Source organism: Amblyraja radiata, chromosome 34 (assembly GCF_010909765.2).
Source record: "Amblyraja radiata isolate CabotCenter1 chromosome 34, sAmbRad1.1.pri, whole genome shotgun sequence".
Taxonomy (NCBI): domain Eukaryota; kingdom Metazoa; phylum Chordata; class Chondrichthyes; order Rajiformes; family Rajidae; genus Amblyraja; species Amblyraja radiata.
This window is the reverse complement of record NC_045989.1, coordinates 14,874,960-14,895,153: the sequence shown is the minus strand read 5'-3', so window position 1 is coordinate 14,895,153 and position 20,194 is coordinate 14,874,960. Positions and strand designations below refer to the sequence as shown.

General features: G+C 38.5%; 1 protein-coding gene across 4 annotated transcripts in view; it reads left to right on the top strand.

Moving 5' to 3' along the window:
- Positions 1-19,092, top strand: part of cep152 (centrosomal protein 152) — a 46,842-nt gene extending 27,750 nt beyond the window's left edge. Inside the window, exons 20-28 of one of the 4 annotated variants that reach the window (XM_033050620.1) lie at positions 1,161-1,292; positions 4,895-5,539; positions 6,992-7,169; positions 8,730-8,912; positions 11,355-11,454; positions 12,951-13,054; positions 14,561-14,717; positions 16,038-16,144; positions 17,687-19,092. In XM_033050620.1, the coding sequence (XP_032906511.1) occupies positions 1,161-1,292; positions 4,895-5,539; positions 6,992-7,169; positions 8,730-8,912; positions 11,355-11,454; positions 12,951-13,054; positions 14,561-14,717; positions 16,038-16,144; positions 17,687-18,816 (2,736 nt within the window). In that variant the 3' untranslated portion in view covers positions 18,817-19,092. The remainder of the gene's footprint in view (positions 1-1,160; positions 1,293-4,894; positions 5,540-6,991; positions 7,170-8,729; positions 8,913-11,354; positions 11,455-12,950; positions 13,055-14,560; positions 14,718-16,037; positions 16,145-17,686) is intronic. The other 3 variants (XM_033050621.1, XM_033050622.1, XM_033050623.1) reach the window with 3 other exon arrangements.
- Positions 19,093-20,194: the final 1,102 nt, after the last annotated feature.

The following is a 20,194-nucleotide window of genomic DNA, read 5'->3' as shown; positions in this document are numbered from 1 at the left end:
TATCCTCTCTTACAATTATTTTATGAATCATTGATAAAATACATCTCTTGATGCTCATGAACACATCATCAGTGATGCAACCTGGGTCATTGGGTGTTTCGGGTCTTTCAACATCAGACACCCTCGCCGTGGTTGATCAGTGCACAACTTGTGTTCAGGTGGCATTCGCTCCTCCCCATGGACCTCCTCTCCCGATCCAGTGCCATCTCGAGGCTTTCTCATCTGCCTCTGTGGTGTTCTTGATGGCTCTTCCCGCCACTCCGTTGATGCCCAGTGCACTCAAGGCTTTGTAGAGCGATTGCCCTGCAAAACCTCTGCAGCCAACCTCGATGGGCATACACCTCGCCTTCCAGCCCTGCTTACGGCAGTCTATGACCAGCTCTTCATACTTGGTCATCTTCCTCTCGTGCGCCTCCTCCAGACGGTCCTCCCACGGCACTGTCAGTTCCAACAAGACGATGTTTTTGGTCACCTCTGAGACCAGGAGGATGTCTGGCCTTTGGGTGGTCGTTGCGATATGTCGTGGGAACTTCAGCTGATTCCTGGTTGCTGTGGTTCTTGGCAGCTGCAATCCGGCCTTCACGAAGGTGATCATCTGGGTGGCGGGGCGTGCTCGTCTGCAGCTGCTGATTCCCATGCTGATGGCTTCTGCAATGGGTTTAAGAACCTGATCGTGACGCCAGGTGTAACGGCCCTTTGGGCAGCAGCTCAGGATGTGTTCCTACGTCCCCTTGCCTGAGCATTGCGGGCAATCCGGAGATTCCGCTTTGCCCCAGATGAAGAGGTTCGATGGGCTGGGCAGGACATCGTACATTGCCTAGAACACGAACTTGATACGCTGTGGTTCAGCTTGCCAGAGCTCAGTCCGTGTGACTTTTTGGTCCATGGCCTGCTCCCACCTTGTCCAGCCCCCCTGCTGCCTCAAGCCAGCCGCTCCAGGAGACCTGCCCTCACTTCCTCCTGGACCAGCCTGCGCCTTTCCTTCCCCTTGGCCTTGTCAAACTGGGGAGTTGGGAAGGTTTTCTATGAATCAAACTATATTATGAATCTTTTTGTTACATTGAAAATTTTATAAAATAAAATAAAACTTTATTTACTGATTGAAACAGTAACAATTGGAGAGGAATAGAAATGGTTAAAAAAATATTTTGTTTTTTAAGGTGGAAATAGCCTTAACAAAAGCTCGTGAACGTTGGTTGGAAGAATTGACTAACCTGCCTGAATACAGAGCCAATTTACAAATTGAGGAAACAAAATGGGGGAGAAAGCATGAAGAAGATGTAGAAATGCAGGTCAGGTGTTTCAGCCACATCTTTTTGCGTAGTTTGACAGAATCTGGCTACAAATGATTAATATTCAATTTAAGAAGCCTAAAAAAGATGGAGCTGAAACTTTTTTGAGAGCTTATTTTATTCAGTGATGATGAGTTTTACTATAATATTTACAAAATAATATTTTTGATCTTTATACACTACTCGCGTAAAAATTTCCCCCTTATGGTAAACAAGTACTGCATATAACATGAAATGTAAACTAGTATAGTTACTAATCTAGCATATAATATGAAATGCGAGACATTAGTGCAGAAAGGACAGAGAATGGCAATTCATTATCCACATAATTGTATATTTCCAATTTGCTTTTGTCTGAATCAATTCACTATAGATTGCCCAGAATATTTTTAAAACCTGCAATGTGAATTGTCATTCATTTGTATGATTACATTGATTGTATGATTGTCCTATAATGTTTGGGACAAAGACCGATCATTTATTTATTTGCCTCTGTACTCCACAATCTGAGATTTGTCATTTAAAAAAATCAGATGTGATTAAAATGCTCATTGTCAGGTTTTTATACATTTTGGTTTCACCATGTAGAATTTCCAGCTGTGTTTAAACATAGTTTCCCCCCCATTTCAGGGCACTATAATGTTTGGGACACATGGCTTCACAGGCGTTTGTAATTGCTCGGGTGTGTTTAATTGCCTCCTTAATGCAGGTATAAGAGAGCTCTCTGCACCTTGTCTTTCCTTCAGTCTTTCCATAACCTTTGGAAACTTTTATTGCTGTTTATCAACATGAGGACCAAAGTTGTGCCAATGAAAGTCAAAGAAGCCTTTATGAGACTGAGAAACACGATTAAAACTGTTAGAGACATCAGCCAAACCTTAGGCTTACCAAAATCAACTGTTTGGAACATCATTAAGAAGAAAGAGAGCACTGGTGAGCTTACTAATCGCAATTGAACTGGCAGGCCAAGGAAGACCTCCACAGGTGATGACAGAAGAACACCTGTCCGACAGATCAGAAACACTTTTCAGATGTGGATTTGTTAATGGCCACTGTCTGCAGAAGACTTCATGAACAGAAATACAGATGCAAACCACTAGTTAGATGCAAAAATAGAATGGCTGGGTTACAGTTTGCCAAGAAGTACTTAAAAGAGCAACCACAGTTCTGAGAAAAGGTCTTGTGGACAGATGAAATGAAGATTAACTTATATCAGAGTGATGGCAAGAGCAAAGTATGGAGGAGAGAAGGAACTGCCCAAGATCCAAAGCATACCACCTCATCTGTGAAGGTGGTGGTGGCGGTGGGGGTGTTATGGACTGGGCATGTATGGCTGCTGAAGGTACTGGCTCACTTATCTTCATTGATGATACAACTGCTGATGGTAGTAGCATAATGAATTCTGAAGTGTATAGATACATCCTATCTGCTCAAGTTCAAACAAATGCCTCAAAACTCATTGGCCGGTGGCTCATTCTACAGCAAGACAATGATCCCAAACATAGTGCTACAGCAAGAAAGGAGTTTTTCAAAACTAAAAGATGGTCAATCTTGAGTGGCCAATTCAATCACCCAATCTGAACCCAATTGAGCATGCCTTTTATATGTTGAAGAGAAAACTGAAGGGGACTAGCCCCCAAAACAAGCATATGCTAAAGATGGCTGCAATACAGGCCTGCCAGAGCATCACCAGAGAAGACACCCAGCAACTGGTGATGTCCATGAATCACAGACTTCAAGCAGTCATTGCATGAAAAGGATATGCAACAAAATACTAAACATGACTACTTTCATTTACATGACATTGCCGTGTCCCAAACATTGTGGTGCCCTGAAATGGGGGACTATGTGTAAACACTGCTGTAATTTCTACATGGTGATACCCAAAATGTATAAAAATGGCCTTTATTAAAATCCGACAATGTGCACTTTAACCACATGTGATTTTTTTTTTTTTCTATTACAAATCTCAAATTGTGGAGTACAGAGGCAAATAAATAAATGATGGGTCTTTGTCCGAAACATTATGTAGGGCACTGTACATCATTTTTATCTTGAAGTTAATCCTGGTCAGAAGCTGTGAACATGTTTTTTGAATGCAGCACATGTAACTCTTCCTTTAGTGCAGTAGAATGGAATATCGCAGGCAGTGTAAATTGTGCTGTTGCCATTTTACTGTGCTAAACACATTACCTTATTGCCTTCCAACTATAAAAGTAAACACGCTACAAGATGAATTGGGGATGAAGTTATAGATTTAAGTTCTTAAGTTTTTCTAAATACAGTGCAATGGTAATTTGAAGATCTTGCCAACATAGAATAGCACATTCATTCCTTCAGCAAGTAGTATTTTTATTGTACTAGACACACATTCAGCATAGGAAATTTATAATTGGAGCTTATGAAATTAAAAACTGAATAAATTCCTAGATTTGTACTCTGGCAGACTACATATAGTAGTGTTCTGCAAGGCTCAGTTCTTTTTGCAAAATGTAGGAATGATCTGGATGTTAATGACTAGATTTTGGTTAAGTTTACGGTTGAGCGCTGTGGTAATTGCAAGCTGTCATTGGTTTAATTAGGTGGCATAGATATATTTGAGGAAGGCAAACAAGGTAAAGAAATGCATGTAACTGAGAAGTTCTGAAATGTGTAGAGCAATACAGGAATCTTAGAGTGTGCCCACTTACCCCTGATGATAAACACACAGTGCTGGAGTAACTCAGCAGATGAGGCAGCATCTGAGGAAGGAATGGATTGGCAGTGTTTCAGGTTGGGACCATTCTTCAGTCTTGTCGAGTGGAGATAGCTTTAAAAGAGGCGGAGGTGGGACAAGGCCTGGCAATTGATAGGTGGATAGGTGGGTGGGGGGGTTACTTGGCAGATGGGTGGACAAAGGCTAAAGATGAAAGGAGACAAAGGGTATTGGGCAAAGTATGCCTACTTTGAAGATGTTCACTTCTCTACTGGAACGCTGAGAGACTCTCACTGCTCCTCAGTGATTTCTGCTAATCTCCTGCACTTCGACCATGTTTTGACCTGGACTCGCTACTACAGCCATGTGTGTTTCCTCATTTGCCAATCAAACCCTACTTGCCTGTATTATGGTCAGTAACTAGTGGTGATAGATTTAAATGATGGTGCAAGAGAGGGCAGAAATGGAGGGGGAAGAATCTTTCTTCCCCCCCCCCCACCCTCCCTACTCTCGTCCCTCTTCCCCACCTGGTATTGCACATTGCACCCATTTCTTCCCTTTCCCGCTATATTCCTTCCTCTGGCTTCACAATTCACATGCTATCCTCATCTCACACTTTGACCTTTGTCCAACCATCTGCCTATCAACCTGCACCCCCCTCACCTATATCCATCTACCACTTGCCAGGCTTTGTCCTGTTCGCACCACTCTTCCACTTTCTGCCTCTCCAACACTACAATCAGTCTGAAGAAGAGTCCCGACCCGAAACATCACCTATCCATGTTCTCCAGAGATGCTGCCTGACTTGTTAAGTTACTGCAGCACTTTGTGTCTTTTTCATTGAAGTAAAGAAGTGTTTTATCATTAAGATGGATTTGTTAATTTGATCGTTACTTGTTATTTACAGATAGCAACAGTGCTGAGAGAAAATGAAGAAAAATGGAAGAAATATGCTTTGAAAGAAAGTGAGAAAGCTGGATCTAGTGTTAAAACTGTAGAATTACAGGAAAAAATCCACATCCTGGAACGTAATTTAGAACTTCAGAAAGAAGAAGCATCGGCAGTTGCTAAAGCGGAATTGGCAAAAGTTCAAACTCAGTGGAATAAGGAAAAACAAGAAGAGATCAACAGAATTCATGAATTAAATGAGAATGATTATCGAGCCTTCTTAGATGAGCATAGACATAAACTCAATGAGGTTCTTAAAGCAGCTAAAGAGGACTTTACAAGGCAGAGAAATGAGCTACTTGCACAAAAGGATTCAGAATTAAATCTACGTATCTTGGAGAAACAAAAAGAATGGTTAGCTCACCAAAAGGAACAGATTAGGCGTGAAAAACAGCAATACGAGTCTGAGCTTATTGCTGAAATTGAGCATTATTTGAGGCAAATCTCAAAACACATCAAGAAATCTGAGACTCCATATTTGAGAATAGAGAAATGTTGTGACCCCATCAACCCCATACATGCGCAGGTTGATAAGGTGAAAAACCATCTCCAGGAAGTTTGTACAAAACTGGTTGAAGAGATCCTAGAGATTGTACCGAACGAGGTAATGGAAAATAGTTATGTTGATAATTTGGAAAAATATGCTACCCTACATGGATTCTGAACTCATCATTGGTAGTTGCATTAGTTGTACACATCAATTGTTTTTCCTGCCAAAGAACGCTCCTGCACTTACGCACTCTTATGGTTTAGTAATGCTTGTTGTGTCTACCGATTTCACTTCTATTCTCCCTTCACATTTAGAAAATCACAATGACCTTTACTGTGTTGATAATGTTGTGATGAGCATATTTGAGTAGGTATGTTGCAAAGCCTACCTGAAGCGTCTTTGAAAATCTGCCGCTACGGGTGTGCGCGATTTTGGCGCCGTTTAGAGGGGGCGGGTTTAAAACGCGATTTTCTCTAGGCTGTTCAAATCGAAGATGTTCAGCCTAGTTCATTATTAACGAAAAATCGCTGGAAGACCCCGTCGCAAAATCTATTATTAGGTTTAAAGGCCTTGAATAATAGTTATAGTAGTTTAAAAATCAATCTCTAAACCCGCGACCGCCAGCAACCGCAGGGTCTCATAAAGCAGACAACTGAAGGAAGGTTTTATATTTTTACATTAAAAAGGGCTTCTAAAGATCCCGTTATACAAAGTTTAATATTGCGAGTAGCTCATTTTGGGCCCATTATATCGCGCAGTATTTTTCTGGGCATTTGAGGGCACAAATCTACCGCAATGTGAACGTTCTAAACCAGCGCGTTCCACAGGGACCCACTGGAAAGCTGATTTAAATGGGCATTTATTTACAGCAATTGAACACTGAATTCCTTCCATTTGGCCTATAAATTAATGTAAATGAGATTTAAAAATCATGTTTTATTGTGAATTATTTGTGAATATTATTTGGACGTTTAGGCTATTTAAAAATGTAAATCATTTATTAAGAAATGGATAGATGTTTAGATCTAGTAATTGAAGTCTGAAATTAGCTACAATTAGGTAACTAACTAATTATATGCTTTAATTTCAGGTCATCCAAGTAAGATTATTTTATATTTGTTTCAGAATGCTTCAATCTATGATAACTGAAAATTTCATTCAGTTCTCTTAATTTTTAAGAAAGTTATGGGCTTTTGACTGTTCACGATCACAACTTTTTTGTTATGTCCATAGAAAATCAATAGGGAACAAGATGCTCATTTCCGAGTATGAAAATGGCCATAACCTTTTAAATACTTGAGATATGAAAGTGAATTAGGTGTCAAATTAAACTTATTTTTATGCTTTATCTGATGGGATAAATTACAGACTTGATTTTTTAAATCTCAAAATTTTGTAACATTGCTAATTTGAGAGTTTACTTATGTGAGGCATCATGCCAATTTGTCCCATTCACATACGCGCTTTCAGATAGCAAAAAAGAGTTTATGTACATTAATACTCCTAATAATGTCTCAATCAATATTTTGAGTGATTTGATTTATACATTGAACATTTTTTTAACAGGAGAATAAATTGGATCTGCAAAATGCATTAAGACAAACAGAAAAGCAACATGAAGAATATAAAACTGAAAAGGAGGCACAGCTCAGGAAACTTGAGCTATCTGAACTTCAGCTCAAACAAGAATTAAATCATTTGCAGCAAACGTTGAATATCACGCAGCCAAAGGAACTCAAACGTGGTATTTCAGTTTTCTTTCTAAATTCAAAAATTGAATATGGTTAATATTTGCATTTAATTGTTTTAAACCTGTCCAGAGTTCTAAATGTTTATTTCTCATATAGACCTGATATGAACCAGAATCATTAATTTTTTACAGGCACGTTAGGAGCAAACCAAACTAAATAAAATAAATAAACAAGCATACAATAAATCATCAGGTATACTAAATAAACTAGACCAAGATAATGCAAAGTAAGCAGAGCAACCATGGTAGTACAAAGTTGATTGTGGTTCGATGCTGAGGTGGGGTTATGCAAGGTGATTCAAGAACCAGATGCTTGGGATGAAGCTGAAGATAACTGACCTCACGTTCCTTTACCTTCTTCCGGATGGTATCAGAGGGAAGATGGCATGATCAGGGTGGTGTGAGTCTTTGATATTAGCAGCCTGGGGTGAGCCATGTCTCTGTGACACAGAGTACACAGTATCCGCTCATGTCCTTTTGGTAAAGCAGTCTTGTTCTCAAGTCCTCAATCTTATTTTCTAGAGACTGTACATTGACCAAGAGGATCCAAGGGAGGGGGTGGGGGGAGGAGTATTAGTCCTTGACACTTCATTCTTAGTTGAAGGCTACCCCAGTGACCTCCATTCCCAGGCTCGATGGAGGCCTCCTTGGTCCTTCCAGGTTTTGTACTCGGTGTCACGAGCTCTGGATCTCTGTCAACAATTGTAGGATTGTTAATTAAACTAAATGGTCCAGAAATCAGTTAGTTACAGCACTGATTGTGTGCCACGTTTCTTAGTCACAGGGCCTTTCATGAGAGACAGATTTTTATGACATCTGACTGCTAATTAAAATGTGGAGTACCTAAAGAATAAGGGAGAAATTATATTATTAAAGTTTAGGATCCACTTAAAATAAATTATATTGAACCTTATTTTTAAATTGTAGCTGTGCTTTTAACCGTGTTAAGATGTAAAGACTATAATACATTGGCAAGGGCTCACTTCGAATAATGTGTTCAGGTTTAGTCATCCTGCTGTAGGAATGATGCCATTAAGTTGGAAATAGTGCAAAAAAGATTACAAGAATGTTGCCAAGACTCAAGAGACTGAATTATTGGGAGAGGTTGAGCAGGCTAGGATTTTATTTCTTGGAGCATACGAGACCGAAGTTTGAACCTGTGAAGGTATATAAAATCAAGGGGGATGTGTAGCCTTTTTCCAGAATTGGGGAATCAAGAATTGGAGGGCATTGGTTTCAGCTGAGAGACGAAAGATTTAATAAGAACCTGAGGGACATCCAGAGGATGTCATTCGGGCAGGCACAAGAACATTTCAGAGATTTGCACAGGTACACGGATAGAAAAGGTTCAAAGGAATATGGGTCAAATGTGGGAAAGTGGGACTAGCATATATCGGGTTCTGGTATCTTACTCAGCATGGTTGAGTTAGGTTGAAGGATCTGTTTACATGCTGTATGACTTAAGAAAGGGATCCAAAATCTAGCAGAATGCATTTTCCTTTCAGTATTTTATTGGAAATTTTGAATATTTTCTATTGACAATTTGTTATGCAGATCATACTTCTGGAACACAAAATGTAAATCTTGAATGTCACCAATATGAGGAACAATACCAACCACAAGTATTGAGGAAATTTCAACAAGAATGTCAGCAACTGAAGAAAAAGCTGGAGAAAATGAGTCAGCAGCTTCAGCTTGCTGTTCATGAACACAAAATCGATTTTCTGCATCTTAAAGGTCAGTTGTAAGTCTCATTCAAGTGAGACTACAGTTACTGATATTGAGGAGGTAGAAGAAACACATACAGCCAATTGGCCTTTAGAGCTTGTTATTCACTTCCCATTTTTCCCATTGAGGTCCCCAAGTTTATGTTTGGGGAAAGACTTCAGATTGTCAGCACCAGACGCTATTCACAATTTGTTGGCATTTCCCATATGTATATACTTTTGCTTGTGACACTAATAGTCAGGATAGTGAAAAAAGTAGCTTGGCATGCTTGCCTTCATCGGTCAGGGCATTGAGCACAGAAGTTGGAATTTCATGTTTTAAATATACAAATTATCAGTGAGACCACACTTAGAGGATTGTGTGCAGTTCTGGTTGCCCAGAGGAAAATATATAATTAAGCTAAAAGGGTGAGAGGAAAAAATGGACAAGCATGTTATCAGGATTAGAGGGCTTTAGATATGAGGAGGGCCTGAATAAGCTGGGACTTTTTTCCTGGAGCATCGGAGGTTGTGGAGTGAAATGTTAACTAATATCATGTGGCTTAGATAAACACAGAATGCTCAGTCTTTTTCTAATGGTTTTCTAGGCAAAAACTAGAGAACATAGATTTAACGTGAGAGGAAAGATTTTAATGAATCTCAGGAAAGTCTTTCAGAAACAGAGTGGTGAATTTGTGGAACAAGATGCCAGAGGAGGTGGTGGTGGCAGTTGCAATTATGATGTTTAAAAGACATTGAGACAACTATATGGATATTAAAGGTTTAGAGGGAGATGGATTGAACGCAGGGAGATGAGACTAGCTCAGATAGATATCTTGGTCAGCAAAGGTAAGTTGGGCCGAAAGGACTTGTTTCCGTGCAGAATAAATCTGATTCTACAAGGATTGTCTGAGCAAAGCTTTGCAAGTTCAGTTACTGCACGAAGGCTTTCCTTAAAGTGGAATGTAAATGTTGTTGTGCCTGAAGATCTGTTTTACTTAATTTTATTAGATTGGAGGAACAGCGTCTTATATTTCATTTGGGTAGCTTACACCACAGCGGTATGAACATTGATTTCTCCAACCTCAAATCTCCCATGCTTTCCCTTTCTCTCCATCCCCTCTCCCTTCCCAGTTCTCCTCCCAGTCTCACTGTCTCTGACTACATTCTATCTTTGTCCTGCCCACTCCCCTGACATCAGTCTGAAGAAGGGTCTCGACCTGAAACGTTGCCCATTCCTTCTCTCCATTCCTTCTCTCTGCCTGTCCTGCTGAGTTACTCCAGCATGTTGTGCCTATCTTCGATTTAAGCCAGCATCTGCAGTTCTTTCCGACACATTGACTGAATGCCTCCTCTGTTCAGTCAATATCTGTTTCTGATTTCAAAATTACTTCATGACTACATCCCCATAAAAATGTGATTTCATTATTTTGCTTTTCCTGGCCTCTGGAACTGCTCAACAGTGCTTATTTTTTATAGGCAGAAAGGTGCCGGTAGTCATGATCAATAAATATACACGTCACGCGGTCAGAAAACAAAATAACAACGTTTAACTTTTTAGAGATGCTGGAGAGGACTTACCATCACAAAAAAACACTGCCCTGCACTGTCACTTGCTTCCTTTTAGATGATCCTCAAAACATGACTCTTTGGTCTGAGTTTTTGGTCATCTTTCTGATATTGCCTGATGTTGCTGAGGGTCAATCTTCACTTTGTAAAGCTCCAGCACAATTTTGTGAAATATTTAAATCTGTTAATGGTTGTATTAAATGGAAGTTATTGTCTTAATATGATCCTCCTTCATAAAAGTCTGATGGAAAGGGGAAAAAAATCAAAGCTGTGCTTACAATACTTCCCCTTTTCGTCATCATAAATTTTAATGCCTCATGAATCAACATGGTTATGAATCATAAAAAGCAGAATCACCTGATGCAATCAACAATTCAGGGAATCGACATTCCCATCAGTGCAGAATGGCTAGGTTTATAGTATACTGGAAAATAAATTGCACGAAGTTATGACTGTATCTTCAGACACTATTGCTACTGCAAATATTCATTGGAGTTGCAAATTGCCACCATCTCTACATGTCCAGCATTTGGCATGGGCTGTTAGAAAATGCACAAACTTATTAAAAATAACCATATACTAACATGATCAGCAAGAGCTATCACTCTGGAATTGCAGGGTGTGCAAAAAATATTTATACATAAGGAAGAATTTGATGCCTTCAGGAAATTAACCAGATGGTGTATAATTTTGGTTTCAGTTTTGTTTAACATTACTCCATACACCACACTTCATGTTCATTAAGTGACTAATCCACTGTTTTCACAGTCCTGTGTAAGAAAATGAGGTGAGTTTTAATGGACTCACTTGTTTTTTTTAATATTTTAGATGCATTGGTTCACAAAATAGCTAATGTCCATGGCTTAATATTATAACACTTAGTACTTAATATTATATTTTGCAGAAGAACATGAAAGAACAATAAAGATGATGCAAAATGAAAAGGATGACCTTTTGAAAAAACTTAAAGAAAAAGAAATAATCGGCAATAAAACTAATTCTTGGTATGTTTATAATCCAATGCATATCTTAAAAAATTACAATGTTAATTTGGTGAGTTTTATGTTACTTTTATAGGCTTATTTTGTAATAAAATTAGTTACAACAAAGTTTATGTCCTAAATCAACATTGTAGTGCAGGTTACGTTTCTCAAAAATTGCCATTCTCTTTAAGAATTATTGTGAATTTTGCCTTGTGGTATTTATGCTTGCTTCCTTGTTCAAATTGACAGTGTTAATTTGCCAAAATAACATGTTTGCAGGTTGAAGGGGGAAACAGGATCTGCAAGACTTGTGGGCAAGATCAGAGCTTTCTTCTATCTTTGCCTGCACAGAATGAGAAATTCATTCAACTCGAAGGGTACTCGGCGGATAGTAATTACCAAACTTGCAATAAAGATTAGAATTGGAGCTTCTGTGTATGAGAACTGTTTGACCTCTACGTGTTTTCCTTGATTACGATTCCGGAATATAGATTCTGGGATTACATAGATTACCCAATCTATACTGATTTCCCAACATGTTTTATTTGTTCTATATGCAAAAACGGAAAACTACTCTGGAAAGTTGCAACTTTATAGTGATGAACATATTCCCTCTTTATTGTCTGCAGGGGAAAGTTTGTATAAAATATAGTATAGGAACCAATATATGAATGATAATATTACAATTTTAGAGCTTCTGACAAATATGGGAAATTGTTCTTTAGTCTTATTCTGAGGTTTTCCAAGCATGATATCTTGCATATTCTAATACTCGTTCTTTGTGTCATGAGCATAATGTATGAATCATTTTCAATTTTTGCAATTGCTGAATCACTGATAACGTGTTTTGAAATCAACACTTTATTTTGTGGTACAAATCACTTCCTGTTTGGGAATGCAACTGATTCAACACCTGCACTCTATCCAATCAACGAACATGAGTAACGGTAGCTCAGTCACCCAAGCCACAACCCCACTCCCAGCATATGAGAGTGGTCTCTTAAATATGCAATTCAAATTGTGCCTGGCCATGTTTAAGTCGCATGATATTATTCTTGAACAAAATTGAAATTGTATTGTTCAACCATGATAATTTACATACTGACGGCAATCTCCATATGTATTCCATTCAGTTTTTAGTTTCTTTATTAGGTAGTAAATTTCAGGTAATCATATTCCAAGCAATAACGTGCCGTTGGTGTACTGGATGTAGGTGTCTCCTAACATGGGTCAAATGTCAGCTTAGACTGTAACACTGAAGCTGTCACATCAAACCATTTCAATCAAATGCTAATTGCTTGTGACCAAATCACAAAGGCTTATTTCCAACAAAGGTGAGCAAATGAGAATCTTCAGATTCTACCAAAAGAATTGTGTATCAAATTTAGTTCTGGCAGATGTGGGATCCGGTCATTTATGGGGAATTTAAATTGCTTAACCACCATCTGTAACTTTTGTGTTTTCTCAGTCTGTGTAATATCAAGTATAATTGACTCCTTTGTTTTGCTTGATTTCAGTTTACAAGAAAATTGGAGTTCTGAAAATTCAACCAAGTTGATCTCTGCAAAAGGATTAGAAGAAATTCGTCATCAATATTTGAGGGCTGTGGACAAAATTAGAGGTAACTTCCTTCAATTTAATTTGTATCTTGGGACGAGGAAGATTACTAAACAAAAACAATCATTGATTTGTATTCTACAACATCGTGGGAAGCTAGGAAAGAAATTGCAGGGTCCCTGGCAAAGATATTTGTATCAATAGCCACGGGTAAGGTACTGGCGTATATCTAATATTGTGCTTTATATAAGAAAGGCTGCAACCTAACAACATACACATTGAATTCTCCAATTTCAAATAGTACCTTCCTTGTAGTACAGGGTTGGCAACCTTGTTCTGCATAGGGGCCGGGGTGCATGTCTGTGAGCTGATGGCGGGCCACATCTATCACGTTGTCACATGGATCCCGCCCCGGATGGCAGGCATCAATTCACGTGTTCACAGAAGGTAGACAAAAATGCTGGAGAAACTCAACGGGTGAGGCAGCCTCATGCAATCCTTGCATGTCTCACCCGCTGAATTTCTCCAGCATTTTTGTCTACCTTCGATTTTTCCAGCATCTGCAGTTCTTTCTTAAACGTGTTAACAGAAGGTGCGAGGCCATGCCGGCGGCTTTGCGCACACTGTAGTACAGCCAGAGCTCGGCCGCTGCTCGGGGCGCCCGGTGGGCCAGATGATTATGGGGGGGAAATCCGCCTGCGGGCTAGATTATTTCAGGTTACGGGCCGCATTCGGCCTGGGGGCCGTAGGTTGCCGACCCCTGTTATAGTAGTTTGTATGTAGCATGTAGTTTTCTTCCCCTACACCATTCGTCTGAAGAAGAGTCCTGGCCTTGTCGTTGGTCCATTCCTTCCTCAGATGCTGATTAGCTGCCGAGTTCTTTCAGCATTTTGTCTTTTGATGAAGGCTGCATGCCTGAATGAAATTTAGTAACGGTGTTTGACAAGATACCATGAGGTCTGGAAGGTTAGATCATGTGGGATCACAGACAAGCTAGCTCATTGGATATAAAATTGGCTAGAAGGAAGAGTGATAGTGATGTTTTTTCAGATTGGAGGCCTGTAACAAGTGGTGTGCCTAAGGGATAGGTGCTAGATCCATTGCTTGTTATATATATTAACTTTTAATTAAATTATTGGAATTCTGATTACTGAGACACCTGTGAGTTCAAGCCCCACTCCAGATTTTCAGCTGCCATTTCAGTGCAGTACCAGTAGAAATGGTTTCAATGTAAATACTGGGCTGTAATTGTCTCATCAGCATGGCATTAAAGACACCAGCAAGGAAGAACTGGAGAGTAGATTGTTCCCTTGTTCATGTTAATCACTCAACCATGCTATGAAAAGCAGATCATGTAATTCCTTAGTGGATCTTGCAATATGTAGATTGCCTACTCTGGTATAGTATATTGAATGTACTTTAAAAATGTGTCATTGAGATTATCAAAGGTGCTATATAATGCATTTTTTGAGACTTAATGTTTTGAAATTGAGGAAGAACATTTTAACTTTGATTGTTGATTCTGATGTCATTTGACTCTTATCTTGAGAGATTTACTTATTTTGTGCAGAAGATATGCTGCGTTACATCCAAGAGAGCAAAGTCCGAGCAGCTGAAATGATTCGTACAGAAGTATTTAGAGAACGTCAACAAACTGCGCGAAAAATGCGAAAGTACTATTTGACCTGTCTTCATCAACTCTTGACAGATGGTGGAAAAAATGAAGGGTAAAAATCTTAACGTGGCAGTTTTTGTTGGATAATTGTTTGCTGTGATTATCAATATTGATTTGAAGAACATTTGGAGATTTCAGACAATACAAAGCTGCCTTAAAGGAACTTCCTGGATTAGAGCATCATTAAAATAATAATCAATAATTTAATGATTTAATCCAGGACCTTGATGTCACCACTGTCCTGCATGAGAGCTCAGCACAGAGAGTTAAGGGAGCTGAGACATGTTAGCAAAGTGGATCCAAAATTGGATGGATTTCAGGAGATAGAGGGTAGTGATGGATTAGTCTTTTTCTAACTGGATGTCTGCAACAAATAGTGTACCAAAGGAATCGGTGCTAAACCCATTATTGTTTGCTATATGTGTGTGTGTGTGTATATAAATGACTTGGGTGTGAATGCAGGTGGTCTGATTAGTAAGTGTGTAGATGATGTAATTGATGGACTCTCAATTAGTAAATAACTTTGTCTAAGGTTACAGTGGGGCATACATCAGCTGAAAGATTGGGCAGAGTGATGGCAGGTGGAATTTCATACAGATAAATGTAAGAAAAGCATTTTGCAAGGGCATATGTTGGTAGGGCACATAACATAAATGGCCGAGACCTTGGGAGCATGGATGCAGAGAGGAACCTTGGAAAACAAATCCATAGCTCCCTGAAAATGGCAACATGGGTAGAAAGGGTAGTGTAGAAGACATTTGGTATGCTTGGTGTACTTGGCCTTCATTTAGTATAAGAATTGGGATGTCGAATTGCAGTTCTACAAAACATTGGTTAGATTGGACTTGAGGTATTGTGTATAGTTCTGGTCACCACGCTACAGGAAGGATGTTGTACAATAGAGAGTGTAGCAATAGAGAGATTGAATGAGTTGTTGCCTGCAATGGAGGGGAATGCCTGTAATTACAAAGAGAGATTGGATGGTCAGATTGTTTCCATGGGAGTCTGGCACTAGATGGCTCGGGTTTCAAGTAAAGTGAGAGAAATTTAAAGGGGATCTGAGGGGTAAATTGTTCATCAAGTGGTTTCCTGGAAAGAACTGCCAGAGGCAGTAGTGGAGGCAGATTATCGCAGCATTTAAAAAGCATTTAGACAGGAACTTGATAGTGAAGGGCGAGCAGCATATGGGTCTAATCGGGCAAGTGAGATTAATGTAGCTGGGCATTGTGGTTGACATGGACCAAAAGGGTAAATGCTTGTGCTATGATTCCATGAAATCTCATGTCTGGAAAATAAGGGGATGATTTAATTCAAATATCTCTTTTAATAGTCTTGCATAATATGTTGATTATAACAAAAAATATAATTACAGTGCTGAAAAGAAGATCATGAATGCTGCTGGCAAATTGGCTGCGATGGCCAAAGCTATAGAAACGCCTCTTCAGAATCGAAAGCGTGATAAAGCTGAAATCCACACTGGTATGCATGATAATTTACAAACTTGTACTTCAATATTTAAACAGGATTACTTTATTTATAAGGTGTTTTTTTACATTTTTACTTTATTTCAACATATGTTAAGAATCAATCATGCTGGTGACAATAAGTAAACGTTTGCTAAACTTGCGTAGCATGGTTGTTCTTTCTGCCATATAACTTGTTCGAAAGAAGTAGGTTTTCTATTTTTTCCCCAAATGAAAGTTAAAGTGCAGTTACCCTGCATTTTGTTTTCTCTTTAATAATGCATTTGAAGAAATCAAAATAGAAAACTATTCCTTGTCCTACTAGCCCAGATAATAGTATAGATTGGTACATTTTTATTAATGATATTTTTGATAAATATGTATATAGTTTGTGCTGTGTACTTCAATTTACGTACCAGCATTGATCATACTTCTTTGTCTTATTCTTGTCATTATTAAGGACACTGAATGTGGGAATGTTACTTAGTTCGGTTATTTTATTTGGTTAGGCCACATTTGGAGTATTATATACAATTCTCACCTAATTACAGGAAGAATGGAGGCTTTGGAGAGGGTGCAGAGGATGTTTACCAGAATGCTGTCTGATCTTGAGGCTGAGAGCTATTGGAAGTGTATAAAATTATGAGAAGCACAAAAGATGGTGGGTGACTGGAATGGCTGCCAGGAGTGGTGGTGGAGGCAGATATGATAGTGGTATTTAAGAGGCTTTTAGATAGTCACATGGATGTATAAGGAATGTAGGGCACGGATCATGTGCAGCCAGATGAGAATAGTTTAGCTTGGCATCATGTTATGCATAGACATTGTGGGCAGAAGGGCATGTTCCTGGGTTGTACTTATCTATGTTCCATGCAAGAGTATTTTTAATGAATGTTGCAACAAAAACCCTGGGAAAATATAAGATTAAGTGGGTTCATAGCTTCTTGATTAGTAAGGGGTCAAAAATATACCACCGACAATGCAACTCATAGGTTACGGGGAGAAGGCAGGACAATGGGGTTGAGAGGGAAAGATAGATCAGCCATGATTGAATGGCGGAGTAGACTCGATGGGCTGAATAGCCTAATTCTACTGCTATAAGTTATGATTGTCAGATAGGTGTGATTGATTAGACTAATTGTATAAGGACTTATCAGCAGTGGTTTAAAACAATTTTATAATTTGAATGTGTTTTGAATGACATACGGGATAGGGTGCCAGTGGTAACTCGGTAGTTTTAAAACGCATTGGTACATCTAAATGTTTTGAAATAAATGTTATTTTTTTAAATATTGATTAATTTCACTACAACTGCAATCTCTATGACAATTAACTATTTTTGCAAAGGAACTCCATAATGGTTTCAACACGGGTGGTTTGCAAATGATTAATTTTCTGTACAAAGTTTCATGTTGCATTTGATATGTTTCTATCAAATTACTGAACTGTTTATTCGTTGTCAGGCACGATACTTAATGCTTTGCAAACTATTTGTAACTCATTGAGTCTTTCCTTAGTGCAATATTTTTATTGTTATTCTCTCTGTCTCTCTCTAAAGCACAACTAACAAAGAAAAGTTCAGAAACTGCTCCAAATATTTCTGAGAACAATGGAGGGGTGCCAGCATCTGTGCACTTGCAGGCGAACCAAAATGTGAATTCCTCTTCCAGTGAGGGCCAAATACAAAAATTCAAAAAACATACCACCGACAATGCAACTCATAAAGTATCTACGCCACAGATTCGGAATAAATCATTGTTTGGTGCTGCCGTGGAGAATAGTACTTCAGATGAAGAATTATCAACAACTGCTAAACATGTTCACTCTCATAAACATAAAGGAAAATCTGGCATATTCCTGAAGGATGCTACTTCCATGGTAAATGGCGCCATGTCAAAATCAAAATATCACAGAGCTACTAGTATAGCCCATTGTCAAAATTCCTCCAAATATCTGTCCCAAATGTCTCTCAGTAAAGCACATGTATTCAGCTCTATTGACAGTCTTTCTGACAAAGCACAGTTACAAACGTCATGCAGACAGAATAGTAACCTACTCTCAAAAGAACTTGTGCAATTACGAATGGCATGCAATCAGGATAATATCTCATCTTTGAAAGGTTACTCAGAAAATTTTATATGCTCCGAAACTTTCACCAAGCCATCTTCTGACGTCTGTGAAACTCCTGAAAGAGATGATAGTGATTGTGCCGTCAATTATGATGCTTCCAACTCTCATAAAATGGACAGACTTAGTTTTAAGCAGACTAAAGGAAACACTTGTCATTTAGATGATTATAAGATGCCTATTAAATGTAAAATGACAAGTGGTATTTCCATGTCCCTTTCAGCTACAAACATGCAACATAAACCAGTTCCTATTTCAAATGGTATTGAAGCGTCGCCCTCCATTTCCTCTGCAGCCTCTGATATTAGTTCTCTTTCTGAAGATGAAAATGCTTGTTATTTGAAGAAAAAAATCCCAGCTCTTTCAAGGTTACATACACAATTTGCAGAAAATGCCTGTGCAACAAATAATAGAGAGCAGTCAAACACAAGGACCGAGACGGGTATATTGTACCTAACTAAAGATCTCATTCAAAAGAAGCATCCATCTGCCAATTCTCAAAATATAGGCAATATTCAACAAGACAGTGGATTTGACAGTCCATTCCTTAATTTTCATTAATCAAAGGCTACTGTCTTAAATATGTCACTGAACCTTTTGTGCAGATATTGAGTAATTGCAGTATTCTTTGAGTCTCAATTTTGCTTGTTAAATTATAATTGACATAAAGGATACACAAGTATTTGATGTGCTGTAATGTATTTGCATATTTTTCTAAAATCTATTTTTGTACCGTAAGCTGATTTATATATTTAATTTGTATATTTGGGTGCTTTTTATGGGGAGAAATGTTTCTTTTGTGATACTTTACTAATAAAGTGTTGTTTTTAAAAAATATATTTAGTTACTTTGAAAGAAATCAATTGCTATTTCTCTAAGTCAGCAGCCACTGCACTTCTGTTATCATTAATTCTGTTTTAAAGTGATCCATTTGTTCTGGATTTCATATTTTTGTTTTGACAACCTTCAGCACCACTAATGCCTGAATTGGAAAATTCCACTTGGTTCTGTTTGTAACCATAACAGATTATGTAACAGTGTAAACTTCATTTCTGGTTGAAGTGTAATGCTGATGGTGTTAAATGTTTCTATTGTTCATGTGTCAAACTTTCTATGTCATGTGCAAGATCTAATTTTTAATTATTTTATTTGTTTCCAACATTTTCTGTTTCTATTGTATGCAGCAGGTTTGACAACATTAATGGGTAGATAATCAGAATTACAGCTTTAATTTAATAACCAGTCATCAGATTGTGGAAGAATTTGGAGTGGAAACTAGTTTTAAGATCAGGATGAAAGCTGGGGGTGAGGAAAAAACAAAAAGAAAGCACTGAGAATAGGAGGTATTAAATAAAAAGTTTAAGGTGCAATATAAAGACCATAGTGGAATCATTTTCATGTTGCACTGTGTAAACAAACCATTCATAATAATAGAAGTAAATACTGTTGACACTGAAATTATGAAATTAAAACAGCACACTGAAAATGCTCATGATCTGACATTGAGCATAGAATGTGGAAGCTGGGAGTCTGCCTCAATGGAAATGAGATGCTGTTTATTGAGCTTCATTGGACTGCAGTAGAAGAAAATGAGGATTGAAGAATTAGAGTGAGAGGTGACTGGAAGCTTTGGGCATTTTTGATGAGACCATACATGACTAAAAAAAAATGTTTAAAATGCACCCTACCCCTAATGTGGCAACAAAGGCCAGCTTTTGCACCTCCTGCAGCTACAAAAGAAAATCTTGTGGAAAAATGAAATGGAAAGAGTAAACCAGACTTTTCTCGGAGGAAATGATTCCAACAGAATGGTGCTAAAGTGGCACGATGGTGGTCAAATATTTAGCTGAAGTAATGCATGAAGCCATCAGGTGAAGCTGCCATTATAACAACTGCCAGCCAACCCGCCACAAATAATTAGTTAACACGGTGGAACTTT